Genomic DNA, 19,272 nt, shown 5'->3' with positions numbered 1-19,272 from the left:
CTTATTGCCCGGGCTAACAATAGAGTAAGAAATTACTTCTTTTCTTCACATGTTCACCAATATTTTGTCCTGTGAGCCCAATTTATTAACAAGTTAATAATTTTTGTTAAGTAATATTAATATTTATGATATTCATAAAAATATTGCAATGAGACTCTTTACCACACTAGTGCGATAAAGTGCAACACACGTTGAAATATAAAAAAGTAATTTATTTTATTGTTTACAGTTACTATTTTTTTTTAATTTGTCAATTTCGATATTGAAGCTGTACAGTTAATACTCTCCTCAACATTTGTTATATTTTTATTTGCAATGACAAATTATGACAGAAAATTAAAAATATTTGTCTCCTAATAATTTGTTTATAATGACTTAGTTATCGTAACTAATGTATATTCATTTGTTTCAGTAAATTGCAAAAATCGCATTATAAACAAAATCTCGTCGCCTCTCTCCCCAGAGAGATGCTGAAATGTAATAAAACGTCAAAATTTTAGAATAAATAATGAAAAGTGAAATACAGTAATAGTGAAATATAATTTTTTGCTCGATCGTGTTTTTTTTTGTATTAAAAGCTACTGTTGTTAGGCCATGAAAGTTAGAAATCCCACACAGAAACTTGTTGCTAGGGGAACCATTATTCATAACGTAAAACCAGAGACTAGTATATACAGTCACGTAGCTTGAGTTGATGAGGGTACTAGGAATAATAGACTGTGCAGGTACTATTTCTCATTGTCTGTAATGAGGCGATAGTAGCGATCTTAGTGGTTAGCAACTATCTATGGATGCATATTTACTACGTATTGAGCTTCGTGACTGAAGCTTGAGTTGATGAGGGTACTAGGAACAATAAACTGTGCACGTACTATTTCGCATTGTCTGTAATGAGGCGATAGTAGCGATCCTAGTGGTTAGCACATATCTATGGATGCTACGTATTGAGCTTCGTGACTGTATATACCAGACTGTGATAAAACTACTCGTAGGCTATACTGAAATAGACCTATTACAGTGTATTCATTGTTACTTAGTTACCATTGCAGTATAGTTTTGCGATGGCTTTGGAATAATATTACTCTAAATTTTCAATGTAAAATATATTTATTTGTAATTTTAAAAATATGATCGTGCAAAATATGTTGTACAATACACGTCTGTGGAGTGCATTACAAAATCTCGGAAAGTGAAAAAACTCACGCTGCTCGTTTTCAAATGTTTCCTCGATTTTGTAAAAAAGCACTTCCCAACCTCGTATCGTAGTATACTAAATAGTGAAATTTGAAAGCTGATGAAACATTTTACACAGTATGCTTATCGTAACATCACATTACTATACTCGATGAGACGATAGATTAACAAACGAGGCCGATTCCCATCTCGTACTATAATAATAGAGGGGTTGGGTGCAAGAAAGGCACTTCTCTCAAATGCAAGTTTTGAGAAAATTGATGTTGAAAATTCAAACCGTAATGATGTTACCTATGCACGCCTATATATTTTGGATACTCCTGACCTCTATGATCAAAGTATTGAACTACAACTTGGTGATCATATGCATAACAGATCAGAGAACACAATAAAGCGTTTTACTCAAAAAGGTCACATCCTCTAAAATGCCCTTCTTGCACCCAGCCCCTCTATTATGTTACGTTAAGCTGGGGGGGGGTACATTTATATCATAAATAACTATTAAGTTTATGTTTATTTCTTTAAAAATGCTAAACAAGTAAAAATATGTTTACTCACCGAATCATAATCTGAACCCAAGAGTGTGTCTTTGTTCACAGCCAGAATCATATCCCCTACAATGAGACCTGCCTGTAAAACAATGATGTGAATCAATTAGCAGTTCAAGGCGAGGTGAGAAAGGAAAAGCCATCTTAAAAACTCTAAATATAATTATGCATAATATGTATTTACTTTCGTTTATAATGACCACTTTCCTTTCTCATGCAAATTGTAAATAATGACAGGTCAGTATGTGACATGACATCTTCAATCCCATGTTTCAAGTACTGTAACATTAACAAACAAAAAGAAACCACATGCATTTAAATGGGTTATATAGCCTATTACGTGTTTGATATTCATGCAAAAGGGCGTGTCCTTTTGTCAACATTACAGTATTAAACATGGGACAAAAGAAAATGCCACCGACTAGAAACTAAACCTAGAATTTCACTACCACATAACAATCGCTGTTTAGAAAAGCTATCACTACAGCTAAATTGGCGTCCACTAAACTATCGCAGGGAAGGGTTGCACTACATTACATGTATTTTTTCGTTTTCGCAAATTTTTTCATATGGCCTAAACAGCTGGTCTCATTCTGCTGCAAATATTACATAATGGAGCCGACTCAGCCGTATTCCTTCATCTTACCATTAAAATTAATTGTAAAAGAAACGGTAAGACAATGCATATGACACAATCAATGTAGATTTAATTAGTTTCAAAATGAAGCTAGAGTCATGCATGTAGCATGAGCAAATACTACTATTCTATATATGCCAATTCTGACAAAAAATATATAGAGAGAGAATAAAACCATGAACTCATACGCTAATTTAATATTGGACATTTGTGAACTGGACAAGGAAAACGGTATATGTGTCCAAATGACTACGTGTGGGAAAACACAAAAAACTATATACTTGCAATTACCATTTAATTTTTTCAACATAAAGTGTCTCAACATCTAATTAAGTTCCCTGCAAACATATTGAGCTGTGAAACCCATTACTGACAACATTATGTGGTTTAACTGGCTCCCACATTATCAAAGTCTGACAACGATATAAGTGCCATGTATAATTTCCTTGAAAACGGTACAAACAGTCGAGTGATTTGTGAATATTAAAAGATAGAACACTAACAATTTTATTTGTAAGCATGAGAAACTGTTTGTTTTCCTACTGGCACAGGTCCTTACAAAAACCATGGTAGGCCTACTTAGTGTCCATGAAATCTAGCATTGCCAGAAGGTCTTTCTTCTTCTCTATCTTTAAAGTATTCTTAGGAGTCAGCATAGCAAACTTCTCCAGATTTGTAATAGACTGCAGTGTTCGTCCTCTTCTTAGGACTTGACATGTCTTCACTGTTCAGAATCACTCAAGTCATTCCTGGTAAGGACCAATGTTGGATGGTCACAAGCAACTCGAATCCATGATACTTGAGTAAAACGCAATGTTAATGTATTTAGAGCCCTATCAGCTCCTGAAGCCACATCCAAGAAGTCTTCAGATGTCATTGAAATCACTTTGAATGTTTTTTTTTTTAAATTCTGGCCGACCTTACAATGTCCTGCATTTGATTAGGAACCATGGATTTACAAAACCTCTCCCTCCCTTAGCAGTTGTGTATGGCTTCCTTCGCTGCAGTAGTTTCCTATTTTCTACACACTTCTTTGCCTTAGATATTTTTATACTTTTATAGTTAGTGGTCTGTTATTATCCATGATAAATGCTACAAAACCGCTACATTCACTGCAGATCAACATAGCGAGTAATCCTCCACAGAACATACACTAGGTGGCACTTATATCGTTCATCAGGACTATACTACGGGACTTATATCTAGAATGCACTCGTTTGACTATATGGAAGGATGTTTGGCACATATATCCATTACTATGACATTGGAGCTGTACATATATCACATTCCATGACAACAACAAAATTTGACCTCGGAGGCACTTATACCGTTTTCCATGTCTGCTCCTCATTTATTTTACTGGTAGCATAGGTCGAACTGTCTCTAAAACTTTGGACAAGACACAATAATCTGCCTTTATAGCTGAAAATGAGTTGGGATATTCTATTACGTAGTAATAGTTATATGTTTATATGTAGAAGTCCAGATATATTTCAACTTACAGTTGATTCTGACAGTGAGTATGATAATGTACCTAGTCAGAAAACATATTAATTTATACAGTAAATTATAAATAATTAAATACGAATGTATTACACAGGGAAAGATATTACAGTGTACACATATTGGTTCAAGATGATGGATAACTGAATCCTGACTACTACATATACCTAACTCAGTAATATTTCAAAGTGAAGGTTACTCAATAATGTGAAAGAAACTTCACTTCTTATTTCAGCAAATCCAGTGAGAAAATGGCGCAAACTGAACCATTAAAATATTTACAACTACATTTTTAATCTTGTCTTGGAATATATTTATTTTAAAACATGCTATATAGGCCTAAGAGCCTAATAAATAATAATAATAACCCATATTCACATTATAAGTAAATCCATTATAGCTACATATCACAATAAAACTACCTAACATGTAATACATTATGAGGCAAGGCAATTGTTTATTTCACGATGTTTTTAAACTACAAAGCCTATTCATAATCGGTGATATCACATAATACTACAACCACGGAGAAATAAAAATGACAGAAACGAAATAATCAGAGAAAACCTGCCTCATGGCCGCCTTGTCTACAACAAATCAAACAGAATCTACTGGGGATCGAACCCTGGTTCCTTTGATGAGATACTTATACAAGTCCAAAACATTAAAATGCTTGACATCAGTCAGCATTCATAGTAATCCCTGTAATATTTTGTTGGGGGTAGCCACATCGCTGGCAACAGTTTTATAAAGCAAGATAGAAAACTAAATGGCAGTCATGTAGCTTCTGTACAACAGAGCAACAAGTTCATTTGTAAATATCTAGGTACACACTTATTCACATTCATGCAGTGATTTCTTACATGCCGAAAAAAAAGTTGAATCTTTTGGCAACACCCATATATGAACATTAGACTCTGGCCACTATTTTTCATTAACACAAACACTGATAAAGCTGACATCCGTTGTACGTTATGGGATTAGTTATTTCCGGGGATCTTGTTAAACACAATGTAAGAGTATATTTGTTACAAGACATTGACAACAGGGCTGGATTACATTCTACAAAGGAAGAAACACTGACTTAGCTAGACAACTATATTTTTCTATATTCATTGCACTTTTTGAAGCCACTTCTCTTTACAGAACTGCAGTAATTTTGTAAAGGTGCTTGATATGGAAATCAACTGTGAATAATAATTTGTTATTCCTCTGATGAGACTAAAATTTAACTCAGTGGCGTAGGCAGAAAATTTCCTCGAGGGGAGGGGGGCATCTTGTATAATGTGAACAATTTTTAATTACCGGTGCCAATGCAATATTTCAATGCAGTTGATTCTGTCACTTTATTAAATTCATATATAGTATACATACATGGTACGACTGATACTTATTAACATTACTCGGCATTTTTATGCCCATGAAAATTAGAACAGTATTGAATTTTATATACAGTCATCTTTTCATCTACTGTATAATAATCTGCTTCAGTCATGAATATTCATGGAGAAATTTGACAAAAATAACAGAAATATGACTGCACGCAGTAGGGACAAGGGCATTATAAGCATGGTTTATAATTTGGTTGATATTTGAAAATTCGATGATGGTATTCGGATAAATGGGGCTGTCATTTTTTGTGCAAATAAAGTTTTGTTCCCCAGGTGAATATACAAGATAAATTCTACAAGTGGATGTGCAAAAAACAAATTAATACCAGCATTTCATGAGTTTTATTTGTGTAGAAAATTATTTGCAATAAGAGTCCGAAGTTTAATTCTCATTTATCTCAAAAATATTTTTTTACTTATCCCCCTTTACCCAAATACCATCGAAATGAAACAATCGGCAGTAGTAGACAGCACTGCGTAGCAGGTACACTAGCTTTCCCCACCAAATTTCAATGTAACTGTTGAATAACATACGGAGCGTCATAAAAATATTTACGATTACCCCAGCTGTCCCTACTTTTTTAAGTATGATTCTCCTTGTAATTTCAGAAAAGTGAAATATAACTTTTTTGCTTGTCATCACTTATGTTTCTATGCACTATCACCAGTGTCAATGCAGTTAACCTTTCTTCTCTAGTTTTATTTCGGAGGTATGTCTTCAGCCTTTTCCAGTAGAAAAACTTTTCTTAGTCGAAGCTCTGGTTACAGGAAGTATAGACAGAATTTTGGGATTCATCATGTTGGGAAAGTCAAAGTCTTCTTTGTAAATAACATGTAGAACGTCAGGAGCGAACTTGGGGATTGGAAGAAATTCCCTCAAGTGTGATTTCCACATCTCTCACTTAGCCTCCAAAATGTGAAAATTTCCATTCTGGAGATAATTTTTGTACATTTGGAGAGCAGAGGTGGTATCACTGAAAGACGTATTTTCCAGTGACTTCTTTGGCAAGACATTTTCCAAACTATGCAGCACCTGTCTATGAGAACAGATGCGTTCATTTAGGGCCTGTATATTATCATCTGAATATTGAATGAACATGTTTCTCAGGTAGAACTCTTCAGACGTATTGTATTTTTCTTGGTGTGGCCTGATGACGTTATGAGATTGTTTCAGTTGCAGTGCTACTAGGATACAAAATTCGAAGACACAATTCTTTTCCTTTTAGTTTGCCAAAAAGGATATCAAAATCTTCCTCATTTACCTGCAAATAATTATCAAGTTACATAATGATTTTATTAAATATTCAAATATTTTTTGGAGGTGGGGAGCCGCATGTGCCTCCCCATTGCCTACGCCATTGTCTATCTGATTTTTTTAGTTACAGTTTTTCATGGTTTATTAATTGTCTGCAGAATGGTATACAATATAAAAATGAAATTCTACAATAATTGAAGGAAACTCTAAATAACAAATTTTCACAGGACATTGACAACTTTTTTATATTACAAATCATTTTTGTGAAGTGTTAATATAGAGACAGAAATAATGAAATTAAAAAAAATAACAACAAATTACCACGTTTCTGCTAAGTCTCAGACTTTCTGACTTCTGAATTACAATATATTTATGACTTAGGTGTTTCTCGTTTCAAATCTGACTGTCTGAACTTGTCTGCTCTGTGACAAGAAGCTAGAAGCAAAGCCATGCAGTGAAGCCATGCACTAGATTGATACCTGTTCCGCAGCACTGCCCTCCTGGATGTCCGAGATAAAGATACCTTGTCCGACCTCGGCATGTTTGCCTTCAATTATCATGATACCCAGACCCTGAGCTCCCTGAAACCAACGAGAAACACACAATGTTGTCACACGGCACGCCGACGTCCTGCAAGAAAAGCAGCATGCACAGACAAGCACTCCGTGTATGTACAGTCTGTTTCCTGACTCCATCTTGATCTCTGAACAAGCTGCATGCGATTCCCTCGTGTTTGTAATGTAATTCATGCACAGAATGACGAAAGGGCTGGCATGCCTGTGTGGATGTGGCCTACCTGTTGGGTAGGGCTCGGGCCAGCCTCCAGGCAATACGGCTGCGGGAGACAGAAACAACAATTGGTATATCTACACTACGGTTTAACTGAAAGGATCTGCCATGCACGGAATTATGTCGTGTGACGATGCCGCCCTCTTCTTTCCCTTCTCTAATTTCGTAAATTCTGTTCCAACACATTTTCCAAACGAAAAGCACTACGAAAATATTTAATTTGTTAAATGTAATTAAAGAAATCAAAAATAAAATACATTACCGGTAAGGGGTATTGATAGGCCTATAGTTAGCGTTGGACCTCCATTATTAAAAAAGTCGAAAGCGGTTGGTTACCAGTGTTCAAATTGATACAAATGTAGGGGAGGGTGAAATATTCTCGTGATGTACTAATTTTTTTAAGTAAACTACTTATATCAATTATTACATATAGTCGGTTTACAAGCAAAACACATTAAGTAAAAAATATTACTTCTGAGAAAAAGGCGTATACAATTTACATAAGTATCTATATAAACTTAGAATTGGAAAATTAAATACGGTAAAGGTTGGTAATACTGTGATACGAGTAATATTGTGATAGTTCTTTTTGAAAATTTATTACAATTTTACTGAGCGAGAGAAGGACGGGTTTTGTGCAGAAACTTGTCCACGAACATTCCCTTAATACGTTGACGCAAAAATCCGATCTTTCTCTCGCTCAGTAAAATTGTAATAAATTCTCAAAAAGAACTATCACAATATTACCAACCTTTACCCTGCACATAAAGAGAAACAACTGATTAAAAATAATAATATTTTGAGAATTCAATTTTGTCAGAATAAAAAGTGTTTTTCTCAGAAGTAATCTTTTCGACTTAATGTGTTTTGCTTATGAACCGACGATATTTGGTTTTAAAGTTTATTGTTATAAAGTTACGTATTATTGTTGTTAAAATCCATTTTGATTACTGTGGCATCTGAAACGGTTATTTTGAATTTCTGGTATCATGATAACTCTTTCTATCGTACCTAATAACTTAAAGGTACTAGATAATTTACAAATCAATGAAAAAAATAGTATTATGAAAAATAACAATAGCAACATTTTTTAAAGCAAACGTACATTATTTATAGAATAATTCTAAAAAGAAGACACAGTCTAAAATGTTTTAATATATTACTTTTATATTAAAGGATAACTTTTTTATGTTGGAATCCAGGCGATATCCACTAACAACTTTCAGAAAAAAACTCACTATAGCAAATTCATTCCAGAGGAGAAAATGTTTTGACTGTCGCAGAGAAAATAAAAGTAAGTTTTCAGAAATACAATTTCAGAAAAGAATATTGCTATTCAGGCTGGTGTGGTACTAATAATATTAAAACATATATTCAGAGAGAGAGAAATATTTTTTCCCCGGTTGGGAATGAACATAGGAATGCAGAAGTTGGGAAGACAAATTCATAAGTGAGGGAATTCCCCGGTTTCTCCCCTTTCAACTCGAACACTGGCAGTTACAACGGAAAAGACTTGACTATATATTTACTTTATGTTTGGTGGTAAAAAGTTTAGCCAATTTTATATTGTGAATTTCAAAAGTAGCTGTCGCATAAAAATGTCAAATTTAATAAAGCTGTGTCGGTTGGTGATAAAGTTGCTATTTTAAACGAAATTTATGCGAATATGGTGGATATACATTGAGGGATCATTGTTCTTCGTATGTCGACTTAAGAAACTGGGTTACGGAACTTACGAGAGAAGGAAACGCTGGTAAGAGATGAACACCATGTTGGAAGACCTGTTTCTGTGACCACTCCAGAAAATATCAATGCCGTGCATGACAAGATTTTGGAGACGATGAACTGAGTTCAAACGTATATCAGAAACTCTTAAAAAATTCCTATGAACGTGTCTTTCACATCGTACATCATGATTTTGATATGAGAAAATCTGCTAAATGGATCTAGTTGATCTAGCAATCTTTTCATTACATCTGGCTGGTGTTTCCTCAATTCTAGGAGCTGTTAACTTTATTTCTACAAGAATTAATATAAAACCAATTAACATGAAACCAGAACGAATTCTAAATGTCTGATTGCTGATCAGAAATGACTCAGAGAGATAATTCCCAAGTTGCTTCGTCACCGTTTTGATAAGGTTCTCCTAAATTTTTAGTATCGTATCGTAACTATTGACGAAACATGGATCCACCGTTACTATTTAGAAATAAAGGAACAATCAAAAGAATGGAAACAATCCGGTTCTTTCCACCCATAGAAATTCGAACAGACTAAGAACAAAGTAAAACTGTGACGAGAGCATATTATTCATTATTAACTCAATTTCGAAAAAAAAAAAAATGCCGAGAAATGTCTCGGTAAAATTTACAAATCTGTGCTGTTCTTGCAAGACAATGCACCTGCTCAAAAGTCACTGAATGCGTTGCAGAAAATTAATGAATTTGGGGAATTAATTTACCAACCCCATGTTCTTAAAAAAAAAGCCAATGCAACAAAAGTTAACTTCAGGGGACAAAATTATTTCTAGAGACAAAAAGAGAACGTTTATTCTCCAGGAAAAATAATGGAAAATAAGGAGCTATCCCCATAAACAGGAGACGTCTGGTCACCCTCACTGGAGATATATGAGGAAGTGGGAGGGTCACAAACTTAAGGGGTTAGGTATAGCTTACAACAGTAAAATTTTGGAAATATTCAACATTTTTTCCTTCATTACTATATATTGTACAATAATGAAAATTAGTATGTTTAAAACACTGTCCTTCTGCTATATAAAAAAACATTTTTACGATTTAAAAAATTATTTACATTTTTTAAAATTCAGTTCACTGTGCAATGATGAAGCATTTCCCACATAACTCAAAAACTATTCAACATTCTGTGATGAAAAATTTCTTGTGTGTATTAATTCATGTCATATCTACAATATGATGCAAAATCACTTCGCTATCTTTGATAGATTGTCTGATAAAAAATAAATTCATTTTACAAAATGGTCTAATATCGGTATTTTCTTCTAACATAAAATTTAAAAAATATTATTTATTAAGGAAAGTAGTTGAAAGAGCATGATATTGTAAATATGAGTTTCAGCAATAAAACAAAAGAAAGAGAACATGAAAAGTTAACAAGTTTATGTATTATGAGGAAAACGCTTCATCACTGCACAGTGAACTGCATATTTTGAATTTTGAAAAAAAAAAAAAATGTATATATATATATATATATATATTTTAAATCGTAAAAATATTTTTTCATACAGTAGAAGGACAGTGTTTTACACATACCAATTTTCATTATTGTACAAGATACAATAATGGAGGAAAAAAATGAATATTTCCAAAAAATTTACTGCTGTAAGCTGTACCTAACTCCTTAACAGACTTAGAAATGTCGACAATACGAAAGGTAGGCCTACTATGGATATCATACAGGATCAGATTAACAATATTGAATTAAAACAACTTACACGTAGTTTGATTTGGTCACATAAAGAGAGCAGGTGGCCAAAGATGACTGAAGAATCTGTTAGAATGGGAATGAAAAAAAAGGAAAACAGAATGCTCCAGAGGAAATTATAAAAATGGAACTCAGAAAAATCGTATAATTCAGGGAACTTGAAGAAGACGGGAGAAGTAAGTAGGCCTACTTATCGAACTAATATGTCGGAAAAGATGAGTGAATTGCAGAAAGGTGAGAAAAACCACGCGCACTTCAGCCTCCCGTAGGGATTCAGTGTGCTTACACTGAATTAAACTTTGACAAAGACAATGAATGACTAGTAAATTGTGCCAGAGTCCTCTCATGGGTAGGATTGTTCGTGTGCCGCAAATTTATGACACGGGCCTGCTAGCTAGAAGTCATGCTATAGACAAGCATGGCAATCACTAGACTACCGGAGACCACGAGGAGGAAGGCCCATATGAAAGTACAGTTATCTTGAAATTGACTGTTGGAGAAGATATACACCGTGTCCCTAAATGATTACTGGGGTTTCAGGTGGTTGGTATGGCTTTACAAGCGAAAGTATATGTGTGTTTCCTACATGTAATGGAAGAAGAGCTGTGGAAGTTTCGTTTCGCGTGCTTGCAGCATTTGTTTCTCATCTTTATTGTGTCACAGCGTAACATTTACAAAATGGATAAGTAATTTTCTGTGTTGCAATTTGCGAAGTGCGGTTCTGTAATTTCTGTACAGCGAGCTGCTTGACAAAAATTCAGAAATGATCCTCTATCCAACGATGACATTCGTCGATGGTATAGACAATTTGAAACGACTGGATATCTCTGTAAAATGAAGAGTTCAGGTCGTCCACGTGTGCACAACGAAAGATTCGAGAATGTCAGAGAACCTTGCGTAAGTAGTCCATGGTCCTCCAGCCTCATTCCATGTGATTTCTTTCTGTGGTGGTTATGTGAAGGACAATGTGTACCTGCCGATCTCACAGAGTTTTGAAGAAGAACTGTTGCTGCTATTGAGTCTTATCACTCCAGACATGCTGACTATTGGCTGGATATCTGCTATATGACAAATAGTGTTCACATTGAACACTTATATGGTATGGTATGAAGACTCACAGAGTCGCTCTTTATTCCCATATAAGGTGTGCTTTTATATATTGCAATCAAGAGAAATTAAACAACTCTGAAATCCTGATAATCATTTAAGGACACGCTGTATTTTCTCTAAGAATTGGGTATATGAATATGAGGGAAGATCTGGGCATCATAATATGAGGAACATACTGTAGAAATACACTTTCGATCATTTGGGCATGAAAATACGACAGAATATGAGGAATATTGTTATGGAATGGATGAAAGAACAAAGCGGGCACGCCCAATATGGAATTAGATAAAAAGGAACTGCGAAGGCTATGTTCATCCTGGGGATGGAGATTGGAAAATGAATAATTCTGGCAGCTGCAGATTAGCAAGTTATGTCAGCCATGCTCAACTAATACCATCATATAGGATTTAGTGCCGACAGTATGAAATCGTGTAAATGTATTTATTTCACATGAAATATCCACTTTAAATATAATAATATTAAACGTGTAAATATTTACCTAAGTGCAAAATGTAAACATGTATCACTGTAAAAATGGAAGGAAGTTGGTGATTGACATGTGACTTTTAGTTATATAGAAGCTCCGTGGAAAGAATAGTTCAGTGACGGCTAAACATTTAAAAGTGCGAGGATAAATTACTATTAGAATGGATGTAGGGCTACAAAAGATGCACTGACTGCAGGAGAAATTTAAAGCTAAGGACTTAAGAATGGCGTGTTTTTACATAATGTGGTGTTTTGTGCAGCATAGAGATTTTGTACGAAGTCATAAAACAATACTATATTAACAAAATTCAACTCTTAATGGACAATAAAAGTTGCAAATGCTTAGATAAAATAAGATGATATACAAAGGAAGAAAATGAATATAGCACAGCAGCCATTGCCAGCTTTGAGAATTCGTTTATTGAAGTAATCTAAAAGTTATTTTTCTATTCTTGTTGTAATTTATAACTTGGTAACAACGAATAAAACTTAAAACTTGTAAAATTTGCAGAGATAAATTATGTACAATTTTCCAGAAATTTAAGCAGATAATTTAGCATTTAATTTCCCAAATGCTATTGGCTAAAGGTACTGCTAAGTTTAGCATGACTTCAGATTTTCACGGTGTTCAATGTGGTGAGAAATTGTTGGGGTTTTACGTCATGTCACAGTTCTAGAAACATTCAGTCTGGTTCAGCTCTGGAGAACAGCTGTTAGTAAGAAATCCAACAAAATAAATAAGTTCTGCTTCCTTTGTTTCCCTGATGATGAAGTCGGAAAGTAGTTCTAAAATGCTGAATGTTCCTAAATCTATGACACCATGCACAATCAAAAAACTCAGCATTACCGACAAGTTTCTTATGTAATCTCTGACTGATTAGTAGAACTGATTGTATAGGTATAATAATGTTTCAATTGATGTATTTATGGTATTAGCACATTCTATTATATACAGTCACGAAGCTTGAGTTTTGAGGGTGCTAGAAACAATAGACTGTGACGGTACTATTTTGCATTGCCTGTAATGAGGCGATATTAGCGATCCTAGTGGTGAGCAACTATCTAATGTTTGCATATTTATTACGTATTGAGCTTCGCGACTGTATATACTAGACTGTGGTATTAGCACAGTCTAGTATACACAGTCACGAAGCTCGAGTTGTTGAGGGTACTAGGAACAATAGACTATGCCGGTACTATTTCGCATTATCTGTGATGAGGCGATAGTAGCGATCCTAGTGGTTAGCAACTATCTATGGATGCATATTCCCTAGTATTAAACTTCGTGACTGTATGTACTAGACTGTGATATTAGCGTGTGTTCGTGCAGAGTAGCTGTATCTAGGATAATCGATATGATGCACAAATTACAATTTTCAAGAATGTGTATTTTTCTGTAATAAAGAAAATAACTCTAGCTTGATAAGTGTGATCGTCGACAACCCAATAGTTTGATGCTACGCGAGTCCCTTTGTTTTTGTTCTATTATTGTATGAGGATCTTAGGGGTAAATTGTATGTAAGTGAAGTTCTGTACATACACTTCATGAGAAAGGAAAAACACATAAGTAAATTGAAAAATAAAGACCAGCACTGTAACTTCAGTTGACGTGAAGCTTATCTGCTTAGACGATATTTTAGTTTTGTTAATAGGTTACTAGGCCTATGTGGTTTTATGCATTTAAAATAATTTTTAAAATTTATTTTAATGTTAACTGACAAATACTTATTTCTTTGTACCATCATTCCACATTTCAACCACAAATAAGAGAAAAAAAAAACATTCCACATTCAAGGAACGAAGTCACAATAACTTTGATGAATTTGAGAAAATTACTGCAGGTATGAAGTGATTCATTATGAAACTAAGGACATGACGTACTTTTGTTTGTTTACTCTCTTATTGATTTGTTTAGAATGAATTATTATTGTATCTTATTTTTCATGAGTTTTCATAGCTGAAAGTATAAAACAACTACTTCGCATTTTTAATCTCTAGTCAGAATTTCATAACAATACAGACTGTATCCAGAAGGGTTATAATCTCTTTTTCCTTCATAGAGATATTTTATTGGTACGTGAAAAACATCCACATCAATTTTTATACTTTCTAGTGTCAACATGTTAATATAAACAACTACTAATTATATTTTATTGTGTTTATATGTTATAGATCGAAATTTTATTACATCTACTTACTTTTTATGCAAGCGTTTCTTTCTTTCTTTCTTCTTTTTTTTTTTTTTTTTTTTTTTACAAATTTTTGTAGCTCGTAGTAGCTAGTAACAACTGCATCAGTGCTTCTGAAGACTGAGCAACAACATAATTATGTGTTATCATGTTATTTACAACAGTTATGTGTGTTATGATAGCCTCATATAGGCTATAGGGGATTTAAAAAAATCTTTCCTGCTGTTTATCTCGGAAACAAAAATAATGTTTTGAATAAACTTTTCTTTGTTTAAAATTAAACAAAAATGGCATTAGTTAGTTTTGATTTAGAGGAGGTTACCCAGATGATTTTAAGGTAAACTTAGTTTTTTTTTTAAGATGAGAATTCTATCATAACATCGATTATGTCATATTCAAAATTCGTAGAAACATGTCTGAAACATATTTTATCAAACCCTTACTTTTATAAAATATTTAACAAAATTGAAAAACTTGAGTACAAGGTAATACTTCGAAAGTTTGTATCTTAGACTAATTTTGTTTACCATAAACATATTTTAAACACAGAAGTTAAATCGATTTTATATATCTTTAACATAAAGATAGCGTACTGTAAACATAAACACAGAAGTCAGATACCTTTTGCTTATCTTTCACATACATCCCTCATCAACCTATTTCAATAAGTACTAATTTATAACTTGATTGTACAACGGTCATGGAACTATTAATCGTTAGAACGAATGTTTATGTGAAAGACAAAGAAAAGATACAATCTTTCAAAATAATATTACCGTGCACTATTCTTTTTTTTTCAATTTTGTTAAGTATTTTATAAAAATAAAGGCTTGATAAAAAAGATGTCTCAGACAAAAGTTGTTTGTTTTTATGCGTAATATTAGAATCTCATGAAAAAGTTTGGATTCCCATTAAAAAAACCAAGTTGACCTTAAAATTAACTTGATAATCTGCAATAAAATAAATACCATATCATTATTTTCCTCTTCAATCGAAAATAAAATGTTTATTCAACGTTGTATCCTTGTAAACGCATTGTTTTCGAGATAAGCAGCTGGAAAAGTTAAAAAAAAAAGAAACACTATATATTTACTTTGACTGGATTGCATTCAAAATACACCTGCGTTACTCTTATCAAAATATGTCTAATAGTTGAGGCTTTATTATTATTATTATTATTATTATTATTATTATTATTATTATTATTATTGCACTAATCCCAAGACACAATGATGTGACAAAGATAAAATTCTGTTAAATTTTTAAGAAAATGTTACCATTAGCCTTATACGATAGACATACCTCCCAAAATATTTAACAATCACCGATGTTCCCATTTTCACTAATAAAATCTCAACATAACATCTGGAACTGAATAATATAAAAAAACTTTTCCTTTGTTTCTTGTGTAAAAACGGTTCTTAATAGCACCAAGTCTAAAATCACATCACTTCTATCAACAATTTTGATTGACTATGTTACTGCTGTCGATAATAATATTATTATATTGCAAATGCTATGATTGTTACAAAATGTTTTCAGCTAATACATAAGTTAAATGTTCCACTTTTTACGAACTCTGAATATGAGGGAATCGATGTTATGATTTTACACTGCAGTTATTTATCTTGTAGAACAGAACAAGACAAACTCACTACACTTGCACCTCTAGCACGAGAACGCTTGCATGTGGGCACTAGTTAACAACTGGCCATGGAACTGTGTCGGGTTGCTATCAGACTCTTATCTTGCACACTTCCGTCTCAACAAAACAATATCCTGTGTGAGCAAGCGGTGTTAGCATGCACATGCTCCTTACCTTCTTGATGGTGATGGTGCGAAGCCCTTTGAAGTTGCTGTACCGCTGCTCAGGCGTCTGGAAAATAGCAATCGTTCCCATTTAGAAAATAAGCTCAATGTGGGAAATAATAATATTTAATTATTGTTTTAGCTAACAAAGAACCTTCATTAATATCATTTGTTCAGTGAAGTTTACTATACGTATTATAATATTTTTAGTAAATATTATTCAGCTAACCAAGAGCCTTAAAATAGGACTTGTCCTAATTTTACATGCAAGGATCTATCTTAATCTTTCATCTTAATCTTAATTACGCTTGTAAGCGACCAAAACCTTCAGAAAACAATTTTACATTTCACAACTCAACAATGGGAAATAATAGCATTGGATTATTAATTATTTTTTTAGGAAAAGAAATCCTGCTACCTTATTAAATAAATAATTACAAATGTTTAAAGTTTAAATCATTATTTAAATAAATGTTTATTCTTTGTTGCTTGTTGGAAATCTGCAGTGTGGTTGGGGAAAAAGCCTTTTCCAGGGGGAGGCTTGGGGGGATAAAATGTTAGGAGGATTTTCGGGAGAAAAATAAATTTTAGAGAGGTTTTTGGGGTGTTTTTCTAAACTACGGTTGGGATGGTTTAGGTTTGGTTTCTTATTGTTTAGTTATTTATTATCAAAATGTTAAATCTTATAATGCAGGTATAATTACTGCATTATCTAATCGGATTGGAGATGTTTGTCTGTTAATAGCAATTTCATGAATACTAAATTTTGGAAGATGAAATTATATTTACTATTTGGAATTATTAAAGGGTAATTTTGAAATAGAAATTATTTCTTTTCTTGTTAGGATTTACTTTTAAATTAATTACAGTGAAACTACTGTGTTGTGTAATTAAACAATGAATATCATGACCATGAATCCTCTCTTCGGCCGGTATCGCATCTTGCAAGCATGTTCCCTCACTTGTTCTCTTTGTATTATATTATCAAGCTGCGGATTTTTAGGCACTAAACAGTTGAAATAGGCAGGAAAAATAGGTATTCAAAACTCTAAAATAAGCATTTAAAAAGGCACTAACAAATTTCTAATTCTTAATGGCTAACACGACCATAGCGTAGCATTATATACTATTTTTCTATAAGAATGTCATTATGGCAGTGAATAATTAAATATTGGTCCAAATGTTGTAATGAGAACTGATGTCTATTATCTGTAAGAATGTTTTTAAATTGGGAGAAGCTCCCTTCCACATCACATGAAGTGATGGGGCAATACTTCAGGGATCCAATCTCGGCTGGGGACCAAACCAGTGGGAACGCAGTAATGTCAATGTATTTTCCAATCAGTGCTTCTGATGACTTTTGCTTTGGCATATCTCTACGGTATACTTCACGTATTACAGCAGAAAACTCAACTCCATACTCAATTCACAAACTCACAAAACGGATACACAGTTTAAAACAACTACCCTAGTCAACTACCACAATGATTCATGCGACGTTTGAAATACATTTTTCTTATTGGTTGATCTTAAATTATTCGATTTCTCCAAGCTCTGGTGGCAGTAAAACGTAACGCACAGAATTATCGCTAGTTCTATATCACTTCCCTCTGCTAGATAAGAAAGAAACAAATTACAGATTCAAAAAATATCGATAGAATGGTCAGTAAATTCAAGTATAATATATAATACGGATATTTAGGCAACTTTGAGGCATTTATAAGCAAATAGGCATTTACTAGTGAAAAAGGCAATTATAGGCACTATAGAATTCGCATATAATACTCACAATGTCTTAAAGTGGATATGTAACCTAAAATCTTCCGCCTTCAGGTTAAGGATTAAAATAGGCATATAGGCATAAATCCGCAACTTATATATTATTATGACGCCACAGTCTAGTACATAAAGTCACGAAGCTTGAGTTGTGAGGGTGCTAGGAACAATAGATTGTGCCGGTACTATTTCGCATTATCTGTAATGAGGCGATATTAGCGATCCTAGTGGTTAGCAACTATCTATGGATGCGTATTTACTACGTATTGAGCTTCCTGACTGTACTAGACTATCAATTAGTCGCAAATTGAAAGGACAGGGACCTCTCAAATTGCAGATTTAGATTTCACGGCGCTTCTTCCGACGGCCTTCACATTCTTTGTCATCGAATAACAGATGACAGCGTCTTGCCATCCTAACGGCAAACACCAGCCAGCTCTTCCTCTTCCCGTTCCGTGATCACTTGATCAAATCTCAGTCCCCCTCGGAGGTTACGTCCAATTTCGGCTTCCCCTTCAAAATTTTCTAGAGTTCCTTCAGTGGAGCAGCGTAACCCGGAGTGAGACTAGTGGCCAACAGGCATGGAGCTCACATATTTAGTTTTGTACAGCCCCCAACCCCTTGCAAGGACGCGTTTTGCGTACCTTTTAAAATTTTTCCTCCAAATTCTCTTTCGATTTTTCGTACTAGACTGTGATGACGCTCTCTCCCGCCCGCCGTCTTCGCGTTGCAGCACACGTGTTCTCTTTGTCTTGCGTCATGGGCTATACAACAATAGTGTCTGCAGTAAAATGCAGTTAAACAATTTCCCCAACCTAAATTTATGCTTTTGATACAACTGATTTTCATTTCTATTATATTCTACATATATGTTTTCTTAATTAGGTTTCACTTTATACTAAATATTATACGCAAGAAATCCAGTCACGTGAGCTTGAATAACATTTTTAGTCTGAAACTGTCTGCTTGCTCGAGTAAAAGTCTGCACTCAGCAAGCTGGAAGTGTTGTGGACTTTCTAAGTACTTTGACAATACTTGCACAATGCAACACAATGTTGTCCCAATGCATCAGGAGCCAACCAAATCATACTGCGACGACAAATTATGAGAAATCCAAAGAGTA

At 33.9% G+C, this 19,272-nt stretch overlaps 1 protein-coding gene across 15 annotated transcripts in view; it reads right to left on the bottom strand.

The window, feature by feature from the left end:
- LOC138699780 (multiple PDZ domain protein-like) overlaps window positions 1-19,272 on the bottom strand; it is a 1,065,748-nt gene that overhangs the window by 54,218 nt on the left and 992,258 nt on the right. For 12 of the 15 annotated variants that reach the window (XR_011332076.1, XM_069825918.1, XM_069825919.1 and 9 more), the window contains 4 exons: window positions 16,384-16,440; window positions 7,325-7,363; window positions 7,008-7,109; window positions 1,753-1,824 (listed from right to left, as the gene is read on the bottom strand). Coding sequence is in view for 14 of the 15 variants with exons in the window: in XM_069825918.1 (XP_069682019.1) it covers window positions 1,753-1,824; window positions 7,008-7,109; window positions 7,325-7,363; window positions 16,384-16,440 (270 nt within the window). In the remaining variant the exon portion in view is untranslated. The remainder of the gene's footprint in view (window positions 1-1,752; window positions 1,825-7,007; window positions 7,110-7,324; window positions 7,364-16,383; window positions 16,441-19,272) is intronic. The other 3 variants (XM_069825912.1, XM_069825911.1, XM_069825915.1) reach the window with 3 other exon arrangements.

This window comes from Periplaneta americana, chromosome 5 (genome assembly GCF_040183065.1).
Source record: "Periplaneta americana isolate PAMFEO1 chromosome 5, P.americana_PAMFEO1_priV1, whole genome shotgun sequence".
In the NCBI taxonomy this organism is placed as follows: Eukaryota; Metazoa; Arthropoda; class Insecta; order Blattodea; family Blattidae; genus Periplaneta; species Periplaneta americana.
This window is presented reverse-complemented; position numbering and strand designations above follow the sequence as displayed.